Source organism: Dermacentor albipictus, chromosome 8, assembly GCF_038994185.2.
Source record: "Dermacentor albipictus isolate Rhodes 1998 colony chromosome 8, USDA_Dalb.pri_finalv2, whole genome shotgun sequence".
NCBI lineage: Eukaryota > Metazoa > Arthropoda > Arachnida > Ixodida > Ixodidae > Dermacentor > Dermacentor albipictus.
The window spans coordinates 2,832,936-2,856,726 of record NC_091828.1 but is presented as its reverse complement, the minus strand read 5'-3'; the positions used below and the strand labels follow the sequence as shown (position 1 = coordinate 2,856,726).

The window sequence follows — 23,791 nt, the reverse complement described above, 5'->3', positions numbered from 1 at the left end:
ATTTCTCAAGTGAGTTGAACGTGTAGCACAGAAAAGGGAATATATATTGGTACTTTCCATTTTGTATTCTGTAAATAGACGTAAGCCTTCACTAGCTTTGCTTCAAATTACCGGCGCTTAAAATAAACACGTCAAGAACCGCCTAATTTTAAGAAGCAGTCAAAGAAGCAAGTTGTGCTTGTAGAACCTAACTGCAGTATTAGTTAAGTCCTCGTGTTACTGCCAAGCGTTTCTGTGAAGAAACGCAAAAATTCAATTTTACACCATAAACTACTCGTCGTGAGCAAACCAGTTTTAGCGGATTGTAGCTGTTGTAGAAGTCATATATAGCCAGCCTCTTTGACATACTTGTTGCGCCGCGGCAGGCATGGTATCATAACTAATTTTCTATATTTTTGCGGTTGTCGATTGAAAAACCCGCAATGGGCTGGTCTGCCCTCCTTCGGCTGGCACTGTAGCGTTGCCTTCCAGAGCTGCATTATCGTCTAAGAAATAAGCTCTTTGAATAATTTTCGCAAATGAGAACGTCGTAAAAATATATTTGAGACGACCTCCATAAGTATACAAGCAGAGAGAAGGAGGGCGAGCAAACGAAAACACCGCAGAAAGCGCCCGGACACCGCCCGAACTGTAGCAGACGACAGGCGTGCGTCCTTGCCCTGACGTCGCGCGAGCGGCGCTCGCAGCGCCCCTGTAGTTCGTTCTCGGGGCTAATTCCCGTCCTGCGCTTTACTAAACGATGCTACGAGAGATATGCCGCCGCTGACGTTTGTTTTCTTTTGCAATTTTCGTGAACTGTGCTTCCTTTCTGTGCTGCGTGAGTGCCTACAGCCAAGGGCGCCTAACCTGCCCTCGTTCTGTGCACATTCGGCTGTGCGAACACAGGCGGCCGAGACGATGTGGTGTTTCACATGTTCCCGAAGGACAAGAAACTTGCAGCGCAGTGTGTCCGTGCAGTGAGGAGAGATAATTTCGTGCCGACGAAAACCACTGTGCTGTGCTCGGAGCATTTCCGCGACAGTGGTTATCATCGGAGCTTGACAACGATGCGGGCAATCGGTATTCCAATTAAACCGGCGCGACTGAAGCCCGGCGTTGTTCCGTCTATATTCTCTCACAAGACAAACGCCTCGCCACCTCCAAGAGCTGCCCTCGCCAAGAGGAGAAAGGGTGAGGTAAGGGTTTTAATGTGCACACGGGCAATGTTTTAAACAGATGATCACCTGAGTGTCGAACAAACGGCCTTACAGCGGCCTTTGACGAAGTGAGGTGGAGGCTCAGCCGGGAATATGCACATGTGTGCAAACAGCTTGCCGTTTTCATCCGGTTTCTCCCCTCCGCTCTTTCACGGAACAATGTACTACGGCTGTTTGTTCGGCGCTGTTTTGATACGGTGAAATAACTGACCGGGGGTACGCTTGCGCGTTACGTGATATTTGCTATTCGTCCTGCCACGTGGTGCCCGAAGGTTTAGCTGTCCAGCATTCGTGTTCAAATCGCACGACAGGAGGCGTTATGGTAATATTTTCATGCTCGCTATACAGTAGTTGAACTCGGCGTGTAAAAACTTCCTTCCGTAGATTTCGCACTCACAGCTTGCAGCCAGCAGCGAAATGCCGCAAAAACAAGCGTCGGCACAGCCGCGCCCTTGGCAAGGCGAACGGGCTCAAATAATGAAGTAACGTTGTGAGGTATTGAACTTCTCCGCGTTTGACGTCGTCTAGCCCAATACAGGCATCGCTACTGCACAAAAAATTTTTACTTGCCTTTGTAGAGAACTAGTTATGTATCAGGCATGTCAAAATTATTATTTGAAAGTAATTATATTACATTACTCATTACTTTCGTATTACAATCATCGATTTGAATTACATTACCGATTACCGCTTTGAAAAATAGTATTACTTTACGATTGCTTTCAAAAAGTTTTCATGCATACAAGAAGCAAAAAGCTAAGTTTAAAGGGACGCCAACCTTTCTTCAAGGTAACATACACTTGCCAAATCGGTGCCGCGGTGGCGTAGAGGTAGAACGCCCACCTCGCGTACAAGAGGTCCGTGGTTCGAATCCCGGTGCCGGCAATTTTCCACCGGATTAAGAAAAAAAACCGCGTGTTGATAAAATTGCACAAAACAGGCCTGGAGTGTGGCCTGATCCCGGTGACCAGAACCGGTAACCCACTCCCTCACCAGAGCAGGATTGGCCACCCTGATGTAGTACTTGGCCACAACCTCCTATATGAACACAACAATAAAACCCCGGCCCCTCAGTCCCCAGCAGCAGCGAAGCAACTGACCACGGCGGCTGTCAGACCTGCGACGCAGCAGAGGGTGCTAAGAATCACTGGCTCCGGACAGGCCGCCAATGGAATATGAACCTGGCAACGTTTAACGCTAGAACGTTATCTAGTGAGGCGAGTCTAGCAGTGCTATTGGAGGAATTAGAGGGCAGTAAAGGGGATATAATAGGGCTCAGTGAAGTAAGGAGGCCAAAAGAAGCATATACAGTGCTAAAAAGCGGGCACGTCCTGTGCTACCGGGGCTTAGCGCAGAGAAGAGAACTAGGAGTCGGATTCCTGATTAATAAGAATATAGCTGGTAACATACAGGAATTCTATAGCATTAACGAGAGGGTGGCAGGTCTTGTGAAACTTCATAAGAGGTACAAAATGAAGATTGTACAGGTCAACGCCCCTACATCAAGTCACGATGACCAGGAAGTCGAAAGCTTCTATGAAGACGTGGAGTCGGCGATGGCTAGAGTGAAAACTAAACACACCATACTAATGGGCGACTTTATTGCCAAGGTAGGCAAGGAGCAGGCTGGAGACAAGGCAGTGGCGAAATATGGCATAGGCACTAGGAATAGCAGGGGATAGTTATTAGTAGAGTTTGCGGAACAGAATAATATGAGGATAATGAATACCTTCTTCTGCAAGCGGGATAGCCGAAAGTGGACGTGGAGGAGCCCGAACGGCGAGACTAGAAACGAAATAGACTTCATACTCTGCGCTAACCCTGGCATCATACAAGATGTGGACGTGCTCGGCAAAGTGCGCTGCAGTGACCACAGAATGGTAAGAACTCGAATTAGCCTAGACCTGAGGAGGGAACGGGAGAAACTGGTACATAAGAAGCCAATTATGGAGTTAGCGGTAAGAGGGAAAATAGAGGAATTCCAGATCAAGCTACAGAACAGGTATTCGGCTGTAACTCAGGAAGAAGAACTTAGTGTTGAAGCAATGAATGACAGTCTTGTGGGCATCATTAAGGAGTGTGCAATGGAAGTCGGTGGTAACTCGATTAGGCAGGATACCAGCAAACTATCGAAGGAGACGAAATATCTGATCAAGAAACGCCAATGTATGAAAGCCTCTAACCCTACAGCTAGAATAGAACTGCCAGAACTTTCGAAGGTAATCAACAAGCGTAAGCCAGCTGACATAAGGAAGTTGAATATGGATAGAATTGAACATGCTCTCAGGAACGGAGGAAGCTTAAAAACAGTGAAGAAGAAACTGGGAATTGGCAAGAATCAGATGTATGCGGTAAGAGACAAAGCCGGCAATATCATTACTAATATGGATGAGATAGTTGAAGTGGCTGAGGTGTTCTATAGAGATTTATACAGTACCAGTGGCACCCACGACGATAATGGAAGAGAAAATAGTCTAGAGGAATTCGAAATCCCAAAGGTAACACCGGAATAAGTAAAGAAAGCCTTGGGAGATATGCAAAGGGGGAAGGCAGCTGGGGAGGATCAAGTAACTGCTGATTTGTTGAAGGATGGTGGACAGATTGTGCCAGAGAAACTGGCCACCCTGTATACGCAATGCCTCATAACTACGAGCGTACCGGAATCTTGGAAGAACGCTAACATAATCTTAATTCATAAGAAAGGAGACGCCAAACACTTGAAAAATTATAGACCGATCAGCTTACTGTCTGTTGCCTACAAACTATTTACTAAGGTAATCGCAAATAGAATCAGGAACACCTTAGACTTCTGTCAAGCAAAGGACCAGGCAGGATTCCGTAAAGGCTACTCAACAATAGGTCATATTCACACTATCAATCAGGTGATAGAGAAATGTGCGGAATATAACCAACCCTTATATATAGTATCATTGATTACGAGAAAGCGTTTGATTCTGTCGAAACCTCAGCAGTCATGGAGGCATTACGGAACCAGGGTGTAGACGAGCCGTATGTAAAAATCCTGAAAGATATCTATAGCGGCTCCACGGCCACAGTAGTCCTCCACAAAGAAAGCAACGAAATCCCTATAAAGAAAGGCGTCAGACAGGGAGATACAATCTCTCCAATGCTATTCACAGCGCGTTTACAGGAGGTATTCAGAGACCTGGATTGGGAGGAATTGGGTGTAAAAGTTAATGGAGAATTCCTTAGTAAGTAGCGATTCGCTGATGATATTGCCTTGCTTAGTAGCTCAGGTGACCAATTGCAATTCATGCTCACTGACCTGGAGAGGCTAAGCAGAAGAGTGGGTTTAAAAATTAATCTGCAGAAAACTAAAGTAATGTTTAACAGTGTCAGAAGAGAACAGCAATTTACAATAGGCAGCGAGGCACTGGAAGTCGTAAGGGAATACACCTACTTGGGGCAGGTAGTGACGGCGGACCCGGATCATGAGACGGAAATATTGAGAAGAATAAGAATGGGCTGGAGTGCGTTTGGCAGGCATTCTCAGATCATGAACAGCAGGTTGCCATTATCCCTCAAGAAAAAAGTTTATAATAGCTGTGTTTTACCAGTACTCACCTACGGGGCAGAAACCTGGAGGGTTACGATAAGAGTTCTACTCAAATTGAGGACGACGCAACGAGCTATGGAAAGAAGAATGATAGCTGTAACGTTAAGGGATAAGAAAAGAGCAGATTGGGTGAGGGAACAAACGCGAGTTAATGACATCTTAGTTGAAATCAAGAAAAAGAAATGGGGATGGGCAGCACATGTAATGAGGAGGGAAGATAACCGATGGTCATTAAGGGTTACGGACTGGATTCCAAGGGAAGGGAAGCGTAGGAGGGGACGGTAAAAAGTTAGGTGGGCGGATGAGATTAAGAATTTTGCAGGGACGGCATGGCCACAATCAGTACATGACCGGGGTTGTTGGAGAAGTATGGGAGAGGCCTTTGCCCTGCAGTGGGCGTAACCAGGCTGATGATGATGATGACCCTTGCCAACATTTCATGCCCTCCCCCCCATGTTCCTCCTCGACACCTCACGACACTACCAACGTTCTGGCACCGCACACAACATACTGGTGCATATTTAACGCAAATAATAAATTACTTCAGCCATGGAATTATAGACACTAAATAATTCACATTACTAAATCACTAGACAACTAATCCATCACTTAAATTACTGAAAAAAGTATTTCAATTACTGGAAGTAATCCAACAGTTGTCATGTTTGCTGATATGCATGATATGCTGAAATTCATGAGATCCATGCCCTTGCACTCTTTCAGGTTCTAGCAGAGCACCTTGAGAACCGAGCCTCTGATGAACCTGTTCCACTACCATCACAAATCGAAGAGTTTGAAGCAGCCAGTGTGACACAGGCAGATAATGTTGAAGAGGTTGAAGTAGCCAACGCGGCACTTATGTTCGCGATCGTGTATCAACACGCAGAAAACCACGGAACTTTAGACAAGCAGCGGCAAGGTGCTTGACATCGCGTAAGTGCACCGGCGTTTGCAATCTAATGAGAAGTTAGTGCTTCGGCATTCTTCCAGCAGCAAGTTCCCAGTGACACTTTAGCGCATTTTTTCTTACGTCATTGGAACGTGCAGCTACATGAAAAAAAAAACATACGTACGAGCTAAGATTTCCAACGCGCGAGAAGGTGCCCACATCGCTCTCGCTGTTGGCACACTCAACATCGTCGTTGCCGCCATCGTTTTCCGTATCGTCTGTCGGTTCGAACATGTGTGGTGAAAACACAAGCTGTCCGAGACAGCGAGAACGTTCCATAATGCTTACAATGCTTTCGCGGCAGTCACCGACCGGTGACTGCCGCGAAAGACGTCACAGCGGCCCCGACAAATCACGGGCAACAGCGGCGTTCGCGCGATGCCCTGAGGCGCTGGCGCACGTTTTCTCGGAAAACAAGCCGCTTGCGTTTGTTTACCCCCTTTTTGAACCAGATATTTGTGTTCAGGGGACTCAAAACTGTAGAATGCCGCAGAGAACTCATTTTTTACGAGAAGTGGTTCAGCTTTCCTTTAATTCGTATAGCTGTTCACTAATTTGCTATCACGATAGATGCTTGGCCTTTCAGGCGAAACTGTCTTTTTCCTTGAGCTGCTATTCAACTCGCACTAAAATTAAGAAGCCGTATGGCCAAAAGGTTGTTTGGTGCTGACGGCGTCCTAAAGTGATGCGGTGTGTGCTACTGCCAGTATTATATCTTTCCTCGTTACAATGGTTGTCTTCCGCCATTCGACTGAAACTTCTGGCAATTGTCTCAAGTCTATGTTGGTTTCATATCGAAAGCTTAACTTTCTCTATTTACTTTATTTCATGAATTGTGTGGGACGTTTTCTGTAATGTTGTCAGTTGACACCATCAAGGCCGAAAGGGCGCATGCGTATTTGGCTACAAGTTAAACGCATATTAGCTTACAATGTAAGCCGACATATTACGTAGCACTTTCATGTAATATTTATTTCCACTTTTCCTCCTTTTAAAAACATGTGTTTGCTGTAACCTTTACATACTGTGGTGAACTTGGTCTCTATTACCTTTTGTCTGTATTATTCCCTGTGCTTTACGATCAAGAGGGTCCTTTCATTTCTAGTTGTAAGTTACCATTTATATTTCGGAAGCAGAAATGAGTTCGTCGGAAAGTTGTTCCTTCGAGTGAGCTGCATGTCACGCAATCCTGCCTTGGCTATTGTATTGTTTTGCTTCCAAGTTGTTCTTGAGCCGCTGTGTCTATCTTAGTGTTGATGCTTCTGATGATGTTAATGTTGAACATGAACCCTGCACTTTGTATTGCTTTTTTGTGGTTACCGACCATTGTATATGTAACGACTGCTCCCCCCCCTTATGCAATGCCCTAAGCCAAGGGCCTTTAAGGGTAAATAAATGATGATGATGATGATGTAATGTAGGTAAATGTATTCTAAGTATGTACAACTGCAGTTCACTTATTTGTTGTAGGATATTTTGTTGTAAAAGTAGCAGGCCATTCATTGTTTCACTGCTTCCATGCAACATTTTTTAAAAGCAGTTATGATTCTCGTTGCGGTAAAGGAAATCTAATGATGTATGGTGTAAATTTCTCTCAATTTAATAAAAATATGTTGTCTGTCGGGTATAAATGATTATTGTACGTTCTCGTACAAAGCAATGCTATGTGTTCTCCACCGCTGCTCTTCTGAACATTTCTGCAACTTTGAAATCTATTTTACTTTAGTGTTGAAAACCAGCAACAGCCACAGCAAATAGCCGTCTTCTCCAGCACGTTATGTGTGAGACAAACCACAGCAGGCCCTTCGGCATATCACCTTAGCAGTATGATGCCATATGCTGTCATTATTGTGTACCCATTACTGCCTTTATTCATTTTAGTAATATTGTGCGAAAGGTTATATGTTTACGCAATGACGATGCATGGCTGCATCAGACAAGACATGCAAGCCTCCTCTGTCTGTGTCTCGATGTTGCTCAATTACTCTGTCGTTGTCTACCAGCAAGCCCGAATTTCTCGTAAGCTCCGTTTAATAATTCTCTGGTATTACATTTGCATTGACACAATAATAAAATGACAGATTCGCAAAGGAAGACAGAGTTGAAATGTTGAAAAAAGGTGAACAAGCAACATGTGCTGGAATCAGCCCATCAACCTTTGCAATTGCATTGGGGGTGATTGCATGGTGGCTTTGGCCCAGTCTTGGATCGTCTTTGTAACTTTCACGTCGAAACGTTCGCTCCAACGGCACTCCTTGTTCTACCACTATACCTGCGCACAGCTTCATGTGGCAATGAAGGGGAAGGTACGGGCGCGTGTGTACTACACATGTGTTACGGCGCCAAGTAGTCCGGCAGCTTAAGATAGCGCCTTTGGTTCCTCGGAATAGACGCTGAATCGACACAGCTTCACGTGAGACGGTATCGCGTTTGCCGCGAGGCGGAAGAGAAAGGGCACAATATAAATAAACTTTCACATTCGGCGGTGTGTTTTACCTTATTTTACTTCTGCGAATAAATTGCTTATGTTTTCTCTGGCCGAGCTTATACCAGCGCGGATGAAAACATGGGTGTCTTTCCAGAAGCGCTCTCACTTGTGCGCGCTTTGCCTCCGTAGCTTTGCCTTAATTGCCCCAGAAAGTTGTCCGCGAGATTATTTACCGTTGGCAGGATGCATTTTCGCTGTTGCTGAAGCATGCATTACGCATCAAATATTAGCAGGTGGTAAAATGTGTAGAATGCGAAAGTCGGCATGAATTCTAATGCTAGAACAAGAAAGTGGAAGAGAAACAAGAATAAGATGTAGAGAAGCATATTGTTATTTTTCATTACCCGATTGCTCAGCCTCATGCACAGCTTGCACTTGGTGGAAGACTGGTGATTGACTCGTGTCAGGAAATGCTGAATTTCGATCATTGTAGATTAGTTTTTGACAGCAATAATTGATTATAAATAATTATTATAGATAGAAAATACTGTTACATTTGACGATGGCAGGCTTGCAGTCGACTAGAATATAACCAGATGGCATGAACTCAGGTTTCAACCAAGCCTCCATGCACAGCCTAGCCCGGTCGCACATTCTTTTTCATCTGTGCTTGCATTTTCATTAGCCTAAATGCGGGTTGGTTTTTGTCGGGGTTCTAGTTTTACATTACGATCTAACGGTTTACTTTTATTTCTATTGGCAGCCATGTTAGGCAGACAACTGCTGTTTTCTTTTTTGTACAGCGAAGCTCTTTACGTCTACCTATCGTATGCATCCCGTGCATGCGTTATCAGACGGCGCACCCTCAGCACGCGGCTGACCCTTGCGCGCGCAGCTTTGCAAAAAATGTGGCAAAGGCGCCGGTGCCATGCGCTTCTGTGGTTATAGCGTCATGCGGCGTATAACGGCCCAGCCCCGCAGCAATGCAGACGGGAAGTGGAAGAGGGGGTAAGTGTGTGCCGATGGCGCCCGCGCACGTGGCCTGCGCTTCTGTGGTTAAAACGTCATGCGCGTACGAGGTGTCGGCGCCGCAGCAGTCGAGACGGGAAGAGGGGGAAAGAGTGTGGCCCAGCACCGCTGCAATGCAGACGGGAAGTGGCACAGGGGGTAATGGCACGTTCACACTGAGGAATCCGGTGTCTACAGCGAATGGAATTCTCCTGCCGCCGAAAATCGCGTAGTTCACACTGCTTGCGCACCGCGCCGCCGGAAAGACATACAGCGCCATCTGCCCCACAAAGTGCTAACCTCTAATCAAGCGCGGGATATCCCGGATGTTCGCGCGGCTCGAAATTGCAGCAGTTGTCTCCGCTCGCGTCGAGTTCGTGTGTTTATGTGGCGCGTCTCCACCATTACTTGGAAAGACAATGATGAACCCCGAGCAAGAAGAGGCAGTACTGCTCGGCCTGTTGGCAAGCACCTTTCTGGCGATGCATGACGCGCAGAAGCATTCGCCGAAGAGACGGCGGCAGCGGCGTTGGTGGGTTCGCCCAGCTCTGCAAGAGCGCGAACAGCTTGGTCACGCCACACAACTGCTACCCCTCCTGCGAAATCGCGACGTGGAGTACTACAGAGAGTAAGTAGAGATGTATTGTTATTTGTGACATTCAATCACGTGCAGTTAAATACTTCGATGTCGCTATACGCACTGTGTTTTGTATTCCTAGGTACCTGAGGATGCCTCCACGTTCTTTCGACATGCTCGTGCAGCTCGTCGGACCACACATTCGGAAGAAAGATACGAATTTCCGAAAAGCGATCAGTCCCGAGCACCGGCTTGCGCAAACTGTCAGGTAAGATGTCGAAAACACATGCACATGAAACTGTTGAGGACGCTTTGGCTCACTGAGAATTGTGTAACTGAAAACATGCATTCTAGATTTTTCGAGTGGTTTCAATGAACCGGCCAGAGTGTCTGCTTGGAATTGCGTTAACTAAATACGATTCATGTAGTGCTGTGAATGGCATTTAAGTATGTCAATATTGAGCAGATGTCAAAAGCATGCTTGTCATAGGCAGCATTTCCTCAGCATAGGCGACACTTTTGTTGTTTCATGGCGCCTGAGAATAAATGTTTATCTCGCCACGTTATTATTAATTGTAACGTTGCATAAGTTGTCCTAAATATCGCAATAAATTATATATTCGTATGTCCAACAGCATCACATGTGATTTATTTGGCTTTGATCAAGATGCAACCGATGTCATAGCCACAGAACAGGTGAGGCAATGTGCAATACAATGTACTTGTAAAGATGCGCGTGGCTTCCCTTGAACATGCAGATTTTCCCATATAGATAACCTTGCACCTACATGGAATTGTGCACACTCTCTAAATTTCTTTATATTTTTCTTCAGGTTCTTGGCTGCAGGGGAAACGCTCCGCTCATCTTGTTTTAGCTTCCTAAACGGACGCTCGACAGCCTGTGGCATTGTGTCGTCGGTGTGCCAGGTGCTGTGGGACGTCCTTGGCCCTTTGTACGTTGCCTGTCCATCAAGTGCAGATGAGTGGCTGCGGGTAAACACGATGTTATTACATGGTCTTCAATGCACGTACTTTGTGATAGCACGTACATAGCTGATATGTCATCTCTGCAATGGTTGCTTTCATTGATGTGGCTCTCGCTCACAGGACAGGGTTATGCATTCTCATCTCGTGTACCTTCATCCTTCAGATTGCAAGTGATTTCGAGGAGCGGTGGAACACGCCCCACTGCGTGGGCGCAATTGATGGAAAACATGTTGCCATTCAATGTCCTTCCAAATCAGGAAGTGAGGACCGGAACTACAAAAACTTTTTCAGTAAATCTCTGCTTGCCATCAGCGACGCCTGCTACAGGTACTTGCACGGAATTGATGCGTTACTGGTACTAAAATTAATCATTGTCAGCACAACCTGGTACAATTATGCTCATTGTGACGTAGAGTTCAACAGCATATTGAGGATTTCTTTTGAATGAAAGGCGTGTGCTTAGGTTTAGGTGAATAGTAAAGATCCCCGGCTGATCAAAGTTAATCCGTGGTCGCTGACCACGGCGCGCCTTGTAATGATATTGAAGTGTTTACATACAAAACCCCAGAAATTATATTTGAGTATAAGGTAGTAAGCTTGCTTACATGTGTATGTGCAATTATTGCAAAAAGTGTGCATCTCTTTCAAAATACAAAAGAAAAGGACACCTTACCTAATGTAGGCTGCAAAGTTGTATCGTTGCTTTTGTGTTACATAGCTTCTTTTCTTTAGCCTCTACTTTGCAGACAACCTAACAGGTTCAAAAATTAGTGTTTAAAGAGGAGTGTTTTTGTTATCTTCTTCAGATTTCTGTACGTAGAAATAGGTCACCATGGCAGCGACTCAGATGGTGGTGTGTTCAGCAGAAGTAGGCTACAAGACGCCATTCTTTCCAACAAGCAAGGATTCCCCCATGATGCACCATTGGGCAACGTTGGCAACATTCCCTTCTACCTGGGGGGAGATGAAGCATTTCCCCTTAAGACATACATGATGCGGCCGTATCCCAGGAAAAGCAAGTTTAACCTTTTCATTACTTTGCATGCTCAGCAGCATTGTTTTAATTATACGTACCTAAAGCTGGTTATTTTCCTAATTCACAGAAGAATGAACAGCTCAGAACACATTGTGATTGCATTGCCCGTCAAACACATGAATGAATATGTTCACCGACAGTGCTTATTGAATGTAGGTACTTCAAAAAAAGGAATTGAGCTTCAGATGATCACATAGTCCTTGAAGGTGCAATTTTCTCAGCATTGCACTGCAAAGCAAGACTGCATTGCTGCAGTCTTGCTGCAGCAGTGTTACCCCTTAGTGGATGTGGTTTTCACTGGACGTGTGCATATCGGGCTGTAAATATACAACATACACACGTGTGAGTTAGCATGGTAATCTTTTTCCAATGGAGGTGCCTGAAACACTTCATTGACATATTTCTACACTTTTGTTTTGAAGGCCATTTCTATGGTTTTCCCTACTTTCCTGAGGAAGCATTTTCTTGACACATAACCAATACAGTAGTACAAAAGCAAGTAAAGATGCACATACTGCTCTTCCGCCTTGTTGCTTGGACATTGTCACTGCTGTTGCAGAAAATTTTGTTTTTGCAGCTCAATATGTGCCTAACTTGTCATGCAGGTCTTCACCCATTTTTGCCTGCTAGCACAGAGGAGCAGCCATTAGAAGGTGATTCTTCATCAAGCCACTTTGTCGAGACCCACAAAAAAAGGATCTTCAACTGCCGTCTCAGCAGAGCCCGTCGGGTCATAGAGAATGCCTTTGGCATAATGGCACAGAGGTGGCGCATCCTGCGCCGCCCGTTCAAAGCTAAGGACGAGAATGTGAGAAGGATTGTCTCTGCTTGTGTAGTCCTGCACAACTTCCTGCTCAAGGAGTCCCCCACTTCCCGATCTGCATACTGCCCTCCTGGAACAGCTGACCATGTAGACTGGCAGGGAAACATAAGTGAAGGGAGCTGGAGGGCCGAGGACAGCAGCAACAATGCACTGCCACCTCTGCGTAGCACAGGCTGTCACTCAACCAGGTAACGAAGTTTTCATGTGGCTCGTTACATAATTATGGACAACTTCCCAGGAAGCATGCAAAATCATGACTTTGGGTAGTCCACTGCTTGCTACTGCTACTCCTGCATATGCATAATTTTGTGATACTTCTTTCTTAAGAGCTGCCTACAAAATGCGGGACGACCTTGCCAAGTACTTTGTCAGTGACGGCCAGATCCCTTGGCAAGAGTCCATGATCATGGACAGAACACTGTACAGTGGTGAGTAAAAATTTTATTGCATACTGAGGGTGCTTGTATTAGGCAAAATTCAGCAACAAAGCTAATTTTGACACGTCTCTTTCCTCCTTTGCTTCCATCACTTTGTCATGCATGACCTTCTGTAGTGCCGTTATTGCATCTATCTGCTGATGCGTATTCAGTAGACGTAGTTGCTGGGCAATGGTCATGCTGAAGAAGTATAGCAAGTCGTGTGCTTCTTTCGATGACTGCGATGATTTGACCGCACGCAGTTGCTGTAGACACTCTGACGCAATGTCGACGTGCGACACTGATTGTGCAGATCTGAAAAAAAAGAAAAATGGTGTATACTTGAGCAACATAATCCTCACACTGTGTGTGCCCTGATCTTACCTGGAATCAGTGCATGACAGTCTGGGGATCTTACGTGGCCTGTTCACCCAGAGGAGAAAATTTAAGTTTACATTGTCAATCACACGCTGTGCTACAAATTCACATAATATCTGTGGATAGAATAGCACGCATGCATGCGGACTTTTTAAGTGATCCTAATGCAACTACTTGCCTTTCAGTTTGAAATGCTGCCTCTTGGTCGGTATCCCCGCTGTACCTTGACCTGCACAAAAAAAATGCTGTTACCACATATAGAGTGCACTGAACCTAATCAAAAGAATGAAGTCAAGCTTATTTTGGGGGATTTTGAGGTCAACACTCTTAAAAACATTACTCTCACCTATCTGGTTCTGTGACTGCAGGTGTCACGCAAAGTGGCGACGATCCTGCTCCGGAAAGCTCGTCTACGGAGCTTGCATCTTAAACGGTATCCTCCAGCTGGCTATGCTCGACGACCTCCGTGCTGTCTTCCATGCCTGTGCTTTGGCGAAGCACGACTGGTGTTCAGTGTTATGTGTCATTCACCAAAAAAAACCACAGGAAACACTTTTGAGCTTCAAATATTCCTCACAGATTTTTAGAATATTGTTTGCATGAAATGAACATGGACAGTTGCTTTATTAAAGCAACGCAAAATTATGTAGGGCAACTTGAGAAATAAGATCTTTCAGTGGAATTTTCCAGTTGTGTGCCATGCAGTGATGAAAATACCTACTGAAGCCGCAATACATTGAACTCAGTGCAATTTTAGTGCAGTTATTTGGTTCTGTTGACATACGAGTCCATTTACCCTTTCAGGAGGGAAGATGAGCTGAGCTCGTGGAGCGCATAATTGCAAAGGAAGATAAATCACGAGACTAGCTCATTAAGTGCTTCTTTGTTATCCGTGCAGATTTGCAGACTATTTGAGCTCCTGTAATGGTCTGCACTTCTTCCAGAAGGTATGCATGCGTTTTATGCTTCTATGTAACGGCACATATTGCAAGGACCTGCTGAAGAGTAATGTTCACAGTGCAGACTCCATTTTGTTGCTTTCCGTCTCCATGAAAATGGGATCTTATGTGGTACAAGTGCGCGCTTTATGTCGGGATGAGAAGGAAATAAAATGTGTGGAATGTTTGAGTTTAGCCTCTTCTAGCCAGAGAGATTGAATTGGCCTTGGGCAACAAGGTTTGCCTTGTTAAACTTTAAAAAATTATCCTTTTAGAGTAGCCTGCACCTTGCTAACAAACCTTTTGTGCTGAAAAGTAAATGTGTTATTGTTAGACATTGTCCTCTTCAGCTGCAGGCGATTTTGAACTGGCATCAGACAACACAGGTGTGCAGTAAAATCCCCTTTCAGTTGAGTGGATAAAATTTATATTTAAGTAAGCTAAACCGTTCTGACGAAAAGTTCCTGCACATCGTTGCTTTTTATGACCACTAAAATTGTTTGCCCGGATAAAAAAATTTGGGCTTTATTGCAAGCTTTCTCTATTTGTTTTGTCCAAGTGCTGTGAGAGGTGCCTTCCAACTTACCCTTCACGGCTCGGGAAATCAATGTTTGTGCAGATGCTGAAAAAATAAAAAAAATGATACTTATGTTCACCACGCCATAGGTTACGCAAGTCATTTCATAGCGAGCTTCGAAAATATGCTACTGTTATTATTCATCATGCAAAAATCATCTAGTAGTACTTCGCTATTCATTAGTGATTGTTCCTGCACATGTAGTTCATCAGAGCAGTTACTCGTTAAGTGTTATGTTTATTATGCAAAAGTGAGGATGTGGCCAACATATCAATACTTACGAAATATTTAGCTTTGCCATCGCATCATTTGTGCGTGTTGCTCTGAGTGTAACTGCATGACTATTGACACGTTCACATCGCCACTTATATAAAGGTTATTCATCAATCTTTGCACAGTTATTTACAGTTCTTCCCTTTACATGGTCACAGTGTTTATTCTCTATGCACAGTGCGCCATCACTTGTGTACTACTGTTGTACCTTGATGCCAAGCCATTCATTTCCCTCCGTTGCAGTGCATTCAATGTACATTTTGCTTGCAAATTAGTTGACCAACTGTGTCTATGTAAAATAAAGAGCATATTGTGTCTATAGGATGTATGCGTGTGTTTTTTCCTTTGTAATTATTTTGTTCATATCCTGCTTGTAATTGACTGAAATTGAAGTAATAAAAGTAAACCAAAACAGTCATGCTGAGCTGACATCGGTTCTTGCATCACCGGGCCCATCAAAGACAACATCGCTTCGAAATGAACCCATTTCACTGTCGGCACGTCAGCCGCACCTGCTCCACTTCTCATAGAGTCCTTTATTTTGTTCCGATACTTCTGGAACGTGTCCTTTAAGTTTTTAAATTTGTTTTGTGCTGCCATTCCTGCAAAGATATCATTTTTATTGACACATACATGCAGAGGTTTAGCATGCGGTCAAAGATGTAATTAGCCATTCACAAGTGAAATCGTAACACTTCCTTATATCGGTATCATTGACATTTACTGCATGCACTGTTATGCCAATTAATAATGTAGCAGTGGAATACCATGTGTGCAATGTTAGGCTACACATTCACTGAAAAGTATTTTCCTTGGAGAATATATATATATAAAAACAGATTAAATCAAAATACCATAGTGCGCAATGTATTTATATTGCCCTATGACTCGCCTGCCAAATGTCTCGTTCGACGCGCCGAAAGGCATTAGCATCGGGAAAAGGCATCGCTACAATATCCATGACCCTGTGCTGTTTAGATTCAGAGAATGTAAACAGCGCACGCGGCGCACATGTGCACTCGGCTGGCAGGCCGTCGAACAAAAACAAACGCGTTCGCTAGCCGAGCAACAAGCGTTGCGACTTTTTTATGGACGACTTCAGAACTTTTTTGATACCCTAGCGCGAAGCTCTAGCATCGCAATGCGCAGCTGGTACATGTAAATGATCAAGGAACAAAGATCGCAGAACACGCACTTACCACTCAACCCAAGCTCGCGACCGATCTTGTGCCACAAGTCGTCCTTTAGCACGTTGTCTTTGTGCTTCAAGTGCCGCTTATCGTAGAGGACTGGGTGGTTGCGCACCAGTTCGATGAGCATTTCGGATGTGGATCTCGCGGCGGACTTCGATGTCTTCGATGACTGCGACGACTGCGACATGACGTGAGACTCGGCCACCATCTTTGGAAGTTCTGTTTCGCGCTCCCCCATTGGTCAGCGCCGCGCGGCGGCGAGGCAATCCGGCGGCAGCTGCCGCAAAAATCGGTCCGGGAGCGATCGGCGCGGAAGGGGCTATTCCGACGGATTTCGCCGCCGCCGAACTGGGTTCCGCCAGAACTGGGCGCCGCTCCAGACGCCGAATGTCCAGTGTGAACGGGACATAAGTGTATGCCGATGGCGCCCGCGCACGTGGCCTGCGCTTCTGTGGTTAAAACGTCATGCGCGTACGAGGTGTCGGCGCTGCAGCAGCCGAGACGGGAAGGGGAAGAGGGGAAAAGAGTGTGGCCCAGCACCGCAGCAATGCAGACGGGAAGTGGAAGAGGGGGTGTGTGTGCCGATGGCGCCCGCGCACGTGGCCTGCGCTTCTGTGGTTAAAACGTCATGCACGTACGAGGTGTCAGCGCCGCAGCAGTCGAGACGGGAAGGGGAAGAGGGGGGAATAGTGTGGCCCAGCACCGCAACATTGCGGACGGGAAGTGGCACAGGGGTAAGTGTGTGCCGATGGCGCCCGCGCACGTGGGTGCGCTTCTGTGGTTAAAACGTCATGCGCGTACGAGGTCTAGGCGCCGCAGCAGTCGAGACGGGAAGGGGAAGAGGGGGAAAGAGTGTGGCCCAGCACCGCAGCAATGCAGACGGGAAGTGGAAGAGGGGGTAAGTGTGTGCCGATAGCGCCCGCGCACGTGGCCTGCGCTTCTGTGGTTAAAACGTCATGCACGTACGAGGTGTCAGCGCCGCAGCAGTCGAGACGGGAAGGGGAAGAGGGGGGAATAGTGTGACCCAGCACCGCAACATTGCGGACGGGAAGTGGCACAGGGGGTAAGTGTGTGCCGATGGCGCCCGCGCACGTGGGTGCGCTTCTGTGGTTAAAACGTCATGCGCGTACGAGGTGTCGGCGCTGCAGCAGCCGAGACGGGAAGGGGAAGAGGGGAAAAGAGTGTGGCCCAGCACCGCAGCAATGCAGACGGGAAGTGGAAGAGGGGGTAAGTGTGTGCCGATGGCGCCCGCGCACGTGGCCTGCGCTTCTGTGGTTAAAACGTCATGCACGTACGAGGTGTCAGCGCCGCAGCAGTCGAGACGGGAAGGGGAAGAGGGGGGAATAGTGTGGCCCAGCACCGCAACATTGCGGACGGGAAGTGGCACAGGGGGTAAGTGTGTGCCGATGGCGCCCGCGCACGTGGGTGCGCTTCTGTGGTTAAAACGTCATGCGCGTACGAGGTCTAGGCGCCGCGCAGTCGAGACGTGAAGGGGAAGAGGGGGAAAGAGTGTGGCCCAGCACCGCAGCAATGCAGACGGGAAGTGGAAGAGGGGGTAAGTGTGTGCCGATAGCGCCCGCGCACGTGGCCTGCGCTTCTGTGGTTAAAATGTCATGCGCGTACGAGGTGTCGGCGCTGCAGCAGCCGAGGCGGGAAGGGGAAGAGGGGAAAAGAGTGTGGCCCAGCACCGCAGCAATGCAGACTGGAAGTGGAAGAGGGGGTAAGTGTGTGCCGATGGCGCATGCGCACGTGGCCTGCGCTTCTGTGGTTAAAACGTCATGCGCGTACGAGGTGTCGGCGCCGCAGCAGTCGAAACGGGAAGGGGAAGAGGGCGGAATAGTGTGGCCCTGGACCGCAACATTGCGGACGGGAAATAGCACAGGGGGTAAGTGTGTGCCGATGGCGCCCGCGCACGTGGCCTGCGCTTCTGTGGTTAAAACGTCATGCGCGTACGAGGTGTCGGCGCCGCAGCAGTCGAGACGGGAAAAGGAAGAGGGGGAAAGAGTGTGGCCCAGCACCGCAGCAACGCAGACGGGAAGTGGAAGAGGGGGTAAGTGTGTGCCGATGGCGCACGCGCACGTGGCCTGCGCTTCTGTGGTTAAACCGTCATGCGCGTACGAGGTGTCGGCGCCGCAGCTGTCGAAACGGGAAGTGGAAGAGGGGAAAGAGTGTGGCCCAGCACCGCAGCAATGCAGACGGGAAGTGGAAGAGGGGGTAAGTGAGTGCCGATGGCGCCCGCGCACGTGACCTGCGCTTCTGTGGTTAAAACGTCATGCGCGTACGAGGTGTCGGCGCTGCAGCAGTCGAGACGGGAAGGGGAAGAGGGGGGAATAGTGTGGCCCAGCACCGCAACATTGCGGACGGGAAGTGGCACAGGGGGTAAGTGTGTGCCGATGGCGCCCGCGCACGTGGGTGCGCTTCTGTGGTTAAAACGTCATGCGCGTACGAGGTCTAGGCGCCGCGCAGTCGAGACGTGAAGGGGAAGAGGGGGAAAGAGTGTGGCCCAGCACCGCAGCAATGCAGACGGGAAGTGGAAGAGGGGGTAAGTGTGTGCCGATAGCGCCCGCGCACGTGGCCTGCGCTTCTGTGGTTAAAATGTCATGCGCGTACGAGGTGTCGGCGCTGCAGCAGCCGAGACGGGAAGGGGAAGAGGGGAAAAGAGTGTGGCCCAGCACCGCAGCAATGCAGACTGGAAGTGGAAGAGGGGGTAAGTGTGTGCCGATGGCGCATGCGCACGTGGCCTGCGCTTCTGTGGTTAAAACGTCATGCGCGTACGAGGTGTCGGCGCCGCAGCAGTCGAAACGGGAAGGGGAAGAGGGCGGAATAGTGTGGCCCTGGACCGCAACATTGCGGACGGGAAATAGCACAGGGGGTAAGTGTGTGCCGATGGCGCCCGCGCACGTGGCCTGCGCTTCTGTGGTTAAAACGTCATGCGCGTACGAGGTGTCGGCGCCGCAGCAGTCGAGACGGGAAAAGGAAGAGGGGGAAAGAGTGTGGCCCAGCACCGCAGCAACGCAGACGGGAAGTGGAAGAGGGGGTAAGTGTGTGCCGATGGCGCACGCGCACGTGGCCTGCGCTTCTGTGGTTAAACCGTCATGCGCGTACGAGGTGTCGGCGCCGCAGCTGTCGAAACGGGAAGTGGAAGAGGGGAAAGAGTGTGGCCCAGCACCGCAGCAATGCAGACGGGAAGTGGAAGAGGGGGTAAGTGAGTGCCGATGGCGCCCGCGCACGTGACCTGCGCTTCTGTGGTTAAAACGTCATGCGCGTACGAGGTGTCGGCGCTGCAGCAGTCGAGACGGGAAGAGGGTGGAAGAGTGTGGCCCAGCACCGGAGCAATGCAGACGGGAAGTGGAAGAGGGGGTAATTTTGTGCCGATGGCGCCCGTGTACGTGGCCTGCGCTTCTGTGGCTATAAATCCACGCCCGTCGGAGATGCCGGCACGGCTGCAGCAGTGGCTTTGTCAGGTGCATTGGATGTGTGGTGCTAGAGTCAGTGTTTGTGCCCGCGTAATGTGCTGCTGTATAAAAAGAAACAAAAAATGTTTGATTTCAAACGTATGCAGGCCATGCATATAGCGGATATATGCAGATTAACATCTTCGCTTGTTATCCGTCCCCATATGAATGTGGCAGCCCTACAAATGTCTTTGCAAGTTACGATGTTGCAGGACTGAAAAAAAACTTTTGTGCAACTTCGCTGCGGGTACTGCCTGACAGTTCCTGTCCCTGCCTCCCGCAAACTGCCCCCGTCTCACTACGTACACTAAAAAGTTTGTAGCCTTAATAATTGTGAGAATCCAGCTGAGAGCAGACAGCAACATGCAGGTTAATACATGTAATCCAGGAGCGTCATCTTGAGCGAAAGGCCTTGCAGCTACTTAGCAATGGCGTATTTAACTTAGAATCAGTTTGGACTCTCTTAAAGGTATATGCACGCTCAAGTCCATGCACTTTTCCTTAGGCGCCAAGAGGCTATGTAAATGAGGTGAAGCACGGTGCCACTTTTTAGACTGGTTTCAGACCATTTATAAATTTTCTTGCCTAACACAAATGGTACCCTATTTTGAAGCTTTGCGAATTTAAAAACAGTATAGCGTGCTTTCAGACGTGGTATTTGGTATAGTTTGACTAGGGCCACTTCTAGGTTTATTTATTTATTTATTTTTATTTGGCAATACTGTCAACCTTCTTTCGAAGGTCCTTGCAGGGAGGGTAATAAAGAAAAATAAAGAAAAGTGTACAATATTCACTTCAATATTGAGAGCGTATCAGTGTGCGCGTTGTAATCATGAAATGGCCGATTAAGGTTGGTTCTGGAGCTCCCTTTACCAGACGCCAGTATGTTTCCTTCCTATTACCTACTTGGCCTTGCACTATTTGGAATAATATTTTCCAACAAGTTTTTTGTCTACGCGTTTCTAGCAGGTCAACGCTGTCATAACGGAGGATTTCTTTGACTAAATCTTTCCTTAGATATCGGTAGCATATTGACACGTGTACTTTCTTGTATATATCGGGTGACACGATTACCAGCCTAAAAATGTTATCGCAATTCGACATTGTTCTATACTGTTCTAGATTCTACAAGTTCTACATTGTTCGCATCGCGCACACATGCAATCAGATTACACAAGGTTCGGTCATAGACAATGGAAGGAACCATCGATAACATTCTAGAAAATTCCGATACCTGCAGGCGCGTCCTGTGCTGTGTGATAAAATTTGTCAGGCCGTAAAACGTGGTCACCCAATAAAGACAAACAAGTACACCTCTTAATATGCAGCCATTTCATTTTGCAAAAGCACCAGATTCAACAATGACAGCGATGTGGGCGTTGCTCCTGTGCTTTTTTGCACAATTTCGATCAGGTCATACATCCATCAACATAAGTTCCAATCCCTTCTTTACGCTTGACGAATTAGAGCAAACACTTCATGCGTTTTGCCACTCTATGTGATGATTAAATTTGCCGGTCAATATTAGTCTCCCGTTTTCATTGAAATTTGCACATAGAAATGGATTTCGTTTTTCCAAGAACGGAGGCGAGGCAGAGGGTGCGCGATACGATACACTGCTCCAATTACGTAAGCAATGCCATGAATATTAATGTTGTACGAAAATGTTTCAGGAACACCGCAATCCATTACTACAGCAGATACAGAATTTATTTTACTACAATACAAGCCCTTCCCCCCCCCCCATGTGTGTCCCTCTCTTTCGTAAACATTCTATAGACGGGAGAAATAAGGCAGTCGTCACAAATTTGTTATGCAACCACATTTCTGTTAGTACCACAACAAGTGGGCTTTGAGAAAAAAGTAAACATTATAACAGTGTAGTCTACAATACTCCGCACATTCAAGCCTAAAATGTGTAGCAATATCTGAGCTGATGAGCCCGAGGTCTTGCGTTTGGTAGCAGATAGATAGATAGATAGATAGATAGATAGATAGATAGATAGATAGATAGATAGATAGATAGATAGATAGATAGATAGATAGATAGATAAACTTTATTAAAAGTATAATAAGGAGAATCTCTAATGGTTGGTGCCCCTATTCATGGGCCCCGCTATCTCTTTCCATCTTCTCAGCTCTCCTCTCAGGAGCATCCTGGTATCAGAATCAACAATGACAGTTGACCGACTTGATTCGTGCTGCTTTCTGTTATCAACCTTATGTCGTAAGCTTGTAGGCACCAGGTAGCGTTTACTTCGGTTGCGGTCCCTAAAATATGTATCGTTGTTTAAGCGAATGTTATCATGAATAAACACAGCTTTGTTTCATGGCCCTGTCTGCGGCTGCGCTTTTCCATAGCTTTCAGCGTATATATAACGTTTCTTTGGCCTAGGCAGAGCTAACACGCCTAGCAGTACTAGCTTTGCACCTTTCTTGCAGCACGCTTTTTTTCTCTGGAGTCGTAATACTTAACAACAACTGGTCTAATTTTTTTGGTTAGTTGTTTACCAAGGTGATGAATTCGCTTAACTGTATGAACCTGTACATTCCAGGTCTTTTGAAATACAGTCTCCAGAACAAGTTCCTTTACTTTTGAGTCTATTTTCACACCAGAGTCAGTCTTGGTCTGAGTGAGGGCAATGAGTAATAAAGTATTACGTCGGCTTCTGTCCTTGTAATCAAGTAGCTTGGTAGCCTCATGTGGAACTATACTTTGTATCTTGCCTTTCATCTTGTTTATTGTATCAACTGCACCAAAGAGGTCCTGTCTGTCAGTCATTCTGTCTATCTTTGCACTCAGTTTTTCAATTTCAGTTCCGTGTCATCCATGTGATGAGAGAATGCACCCAGATTCTCAGTAATTTCTTCCAGCATCTCGTTTACCATTGGCCCCGATTCTCAACATCTCCTGCCATCAGAAACCAGACAAGCATTAACAGCAGTCATAGAAAATATCACAACTCTTGCATGACAATCAAAAAGCGTTTGTCGCTACGGTAAACTGTTGTTTTGTCCAAAGCACTTGCCTCCGAAAGCAGAAGCGGTAGCTTAAGCATCTCCTTTGTCAACCAGGTGCCGTGACTTCTGAAGCGGATGTCGAATCGAAGCTCCTTAAGTACGGTGTCGGGTAATCTCGTCAAACTTGCGGAACGATGATTGAAGATAAGGCAGTCCACGGTATCATTGCCACGAGGCACTTGGAAAACAGGCATTGTCCGTTGTTGCTGCGGTGAAAATCAACGTCAATACCTGCGAATGCCGTAGCGGTGGTTTAAGCATCTTGTTCATCAGTCAGGTGCCGTGCCCGCTGACGCAGATGTCACATCGAGGCTCCGTAAGTACGGTGCCGAGTGATGACGGCACACTTGCGGAACGATGATTGAAGATAGAACGGTGAACGGTATCATTGCCACTAGGCACTCGGAAGAAAAGCAGTAGTTCGTTGTTCATTGTTGATGCCGTGAAAACCTACGACAATACCTGCAAAAGCCGTAGCGGTGGCTTAAGTATCTTGTTCGTCAGCCAGCTTCCGTGCCCTCTGAAGAAAATGTCGCGTCGATGCTCCTTAAGTACGCTGTGGAGTAATGACGTCACACTCGCGGAACCATGATCGAAGATAGGGAAGTTCACGGTATCATTGGCACAAGGCACCCGGAAGAAAGGCAGTAGACCGTTGTTGCTGCGGTGAAAATCTGCGACAATACCTGCGAGAGGCATAGCGGTGGCTTAACCATCCTATTAGTCAGCCAGGTGCCGTGCCCTCTGAAGCGGATGTCGCATCGAGGCTCGTTAAGAACGGTGTCGAGTGTTGACGTCCCACTTGCACAACGATGATCGAAGATAGGGCAGTTGACGGTATCATTGCTACGAAGCCCTGCCACGTGGCATTCATGGCAGGGCCTCGAGGCACTTCACTGCCACGAGGCATTCGGAAGCCAGGCATTGTCCATTGTTTGTTGTTCTGGCAGTGAAAACCT

The 23,791-nt window shown here is 47.1% G+C and overlaps 2 protein-coding genes across 3 annotated transcripts in view; one reads left to right on the top strand and one right to left on the bottom strand.

Annotated features, from left to right (window-relative positions):
- Window positions 1–23,791, bottom strand: part of LOC135921170 (uncharacterized) — a 266,494-nt gene that overhangs the window by 62,101 nt on the left and 180,602 nt on the right. The window lies entirely within an intron of this gene.
- Window positions 9,268–15,575, top strand: LOC135921159 (uncharacterized). Its single transcript, XM_065455468.1, has 8 exons — window positions 9,268–9,786; window positions 9,878–10,003; window positions 10,569–10,728; window positions 10,886–11,049; window positions 11,529–11,737; window positions 12,364–12,769; window positions 12,909–13,009; window positions 13,744–15,575. The coding sequence occupies exons 1-8, from the start codon at window positions 9,485–9,487 to the stop codon at window positions 13,803–13,805; spliced, it is 1,530 nt and encodes a 509-aa protein (XP_065311540.1). The 5' UTR covers window positions 9,268–9,484; the 3' UTR covers window positions 13,806–15,575.

Bases quoted from the DNA above. Each gene is read 5' to 3' on its own strand.
- LOC135921159 (XM_065455468.1), top strand. From the start codon at position 9,485: ATGTTCGCGCGGCTCGAAATTGCAGCAGTTGTCTCCGCTCGCGTCGAG. The intron at 11,050-11,528 runs GTACTTGCACGG...TATCTTCTTCAG, and splicing joins ATCAGCGACGCCTGCTACAG to ATTTCTGTACGTAGAAATAG. The intron at 12,770-12,908 runs GTAACGAAGTTT...TTCTTTCTTAAG, and splicing joins ACAGGCTGTCACTCAACCAG to AGCTGCCTACAAAATGCGGG.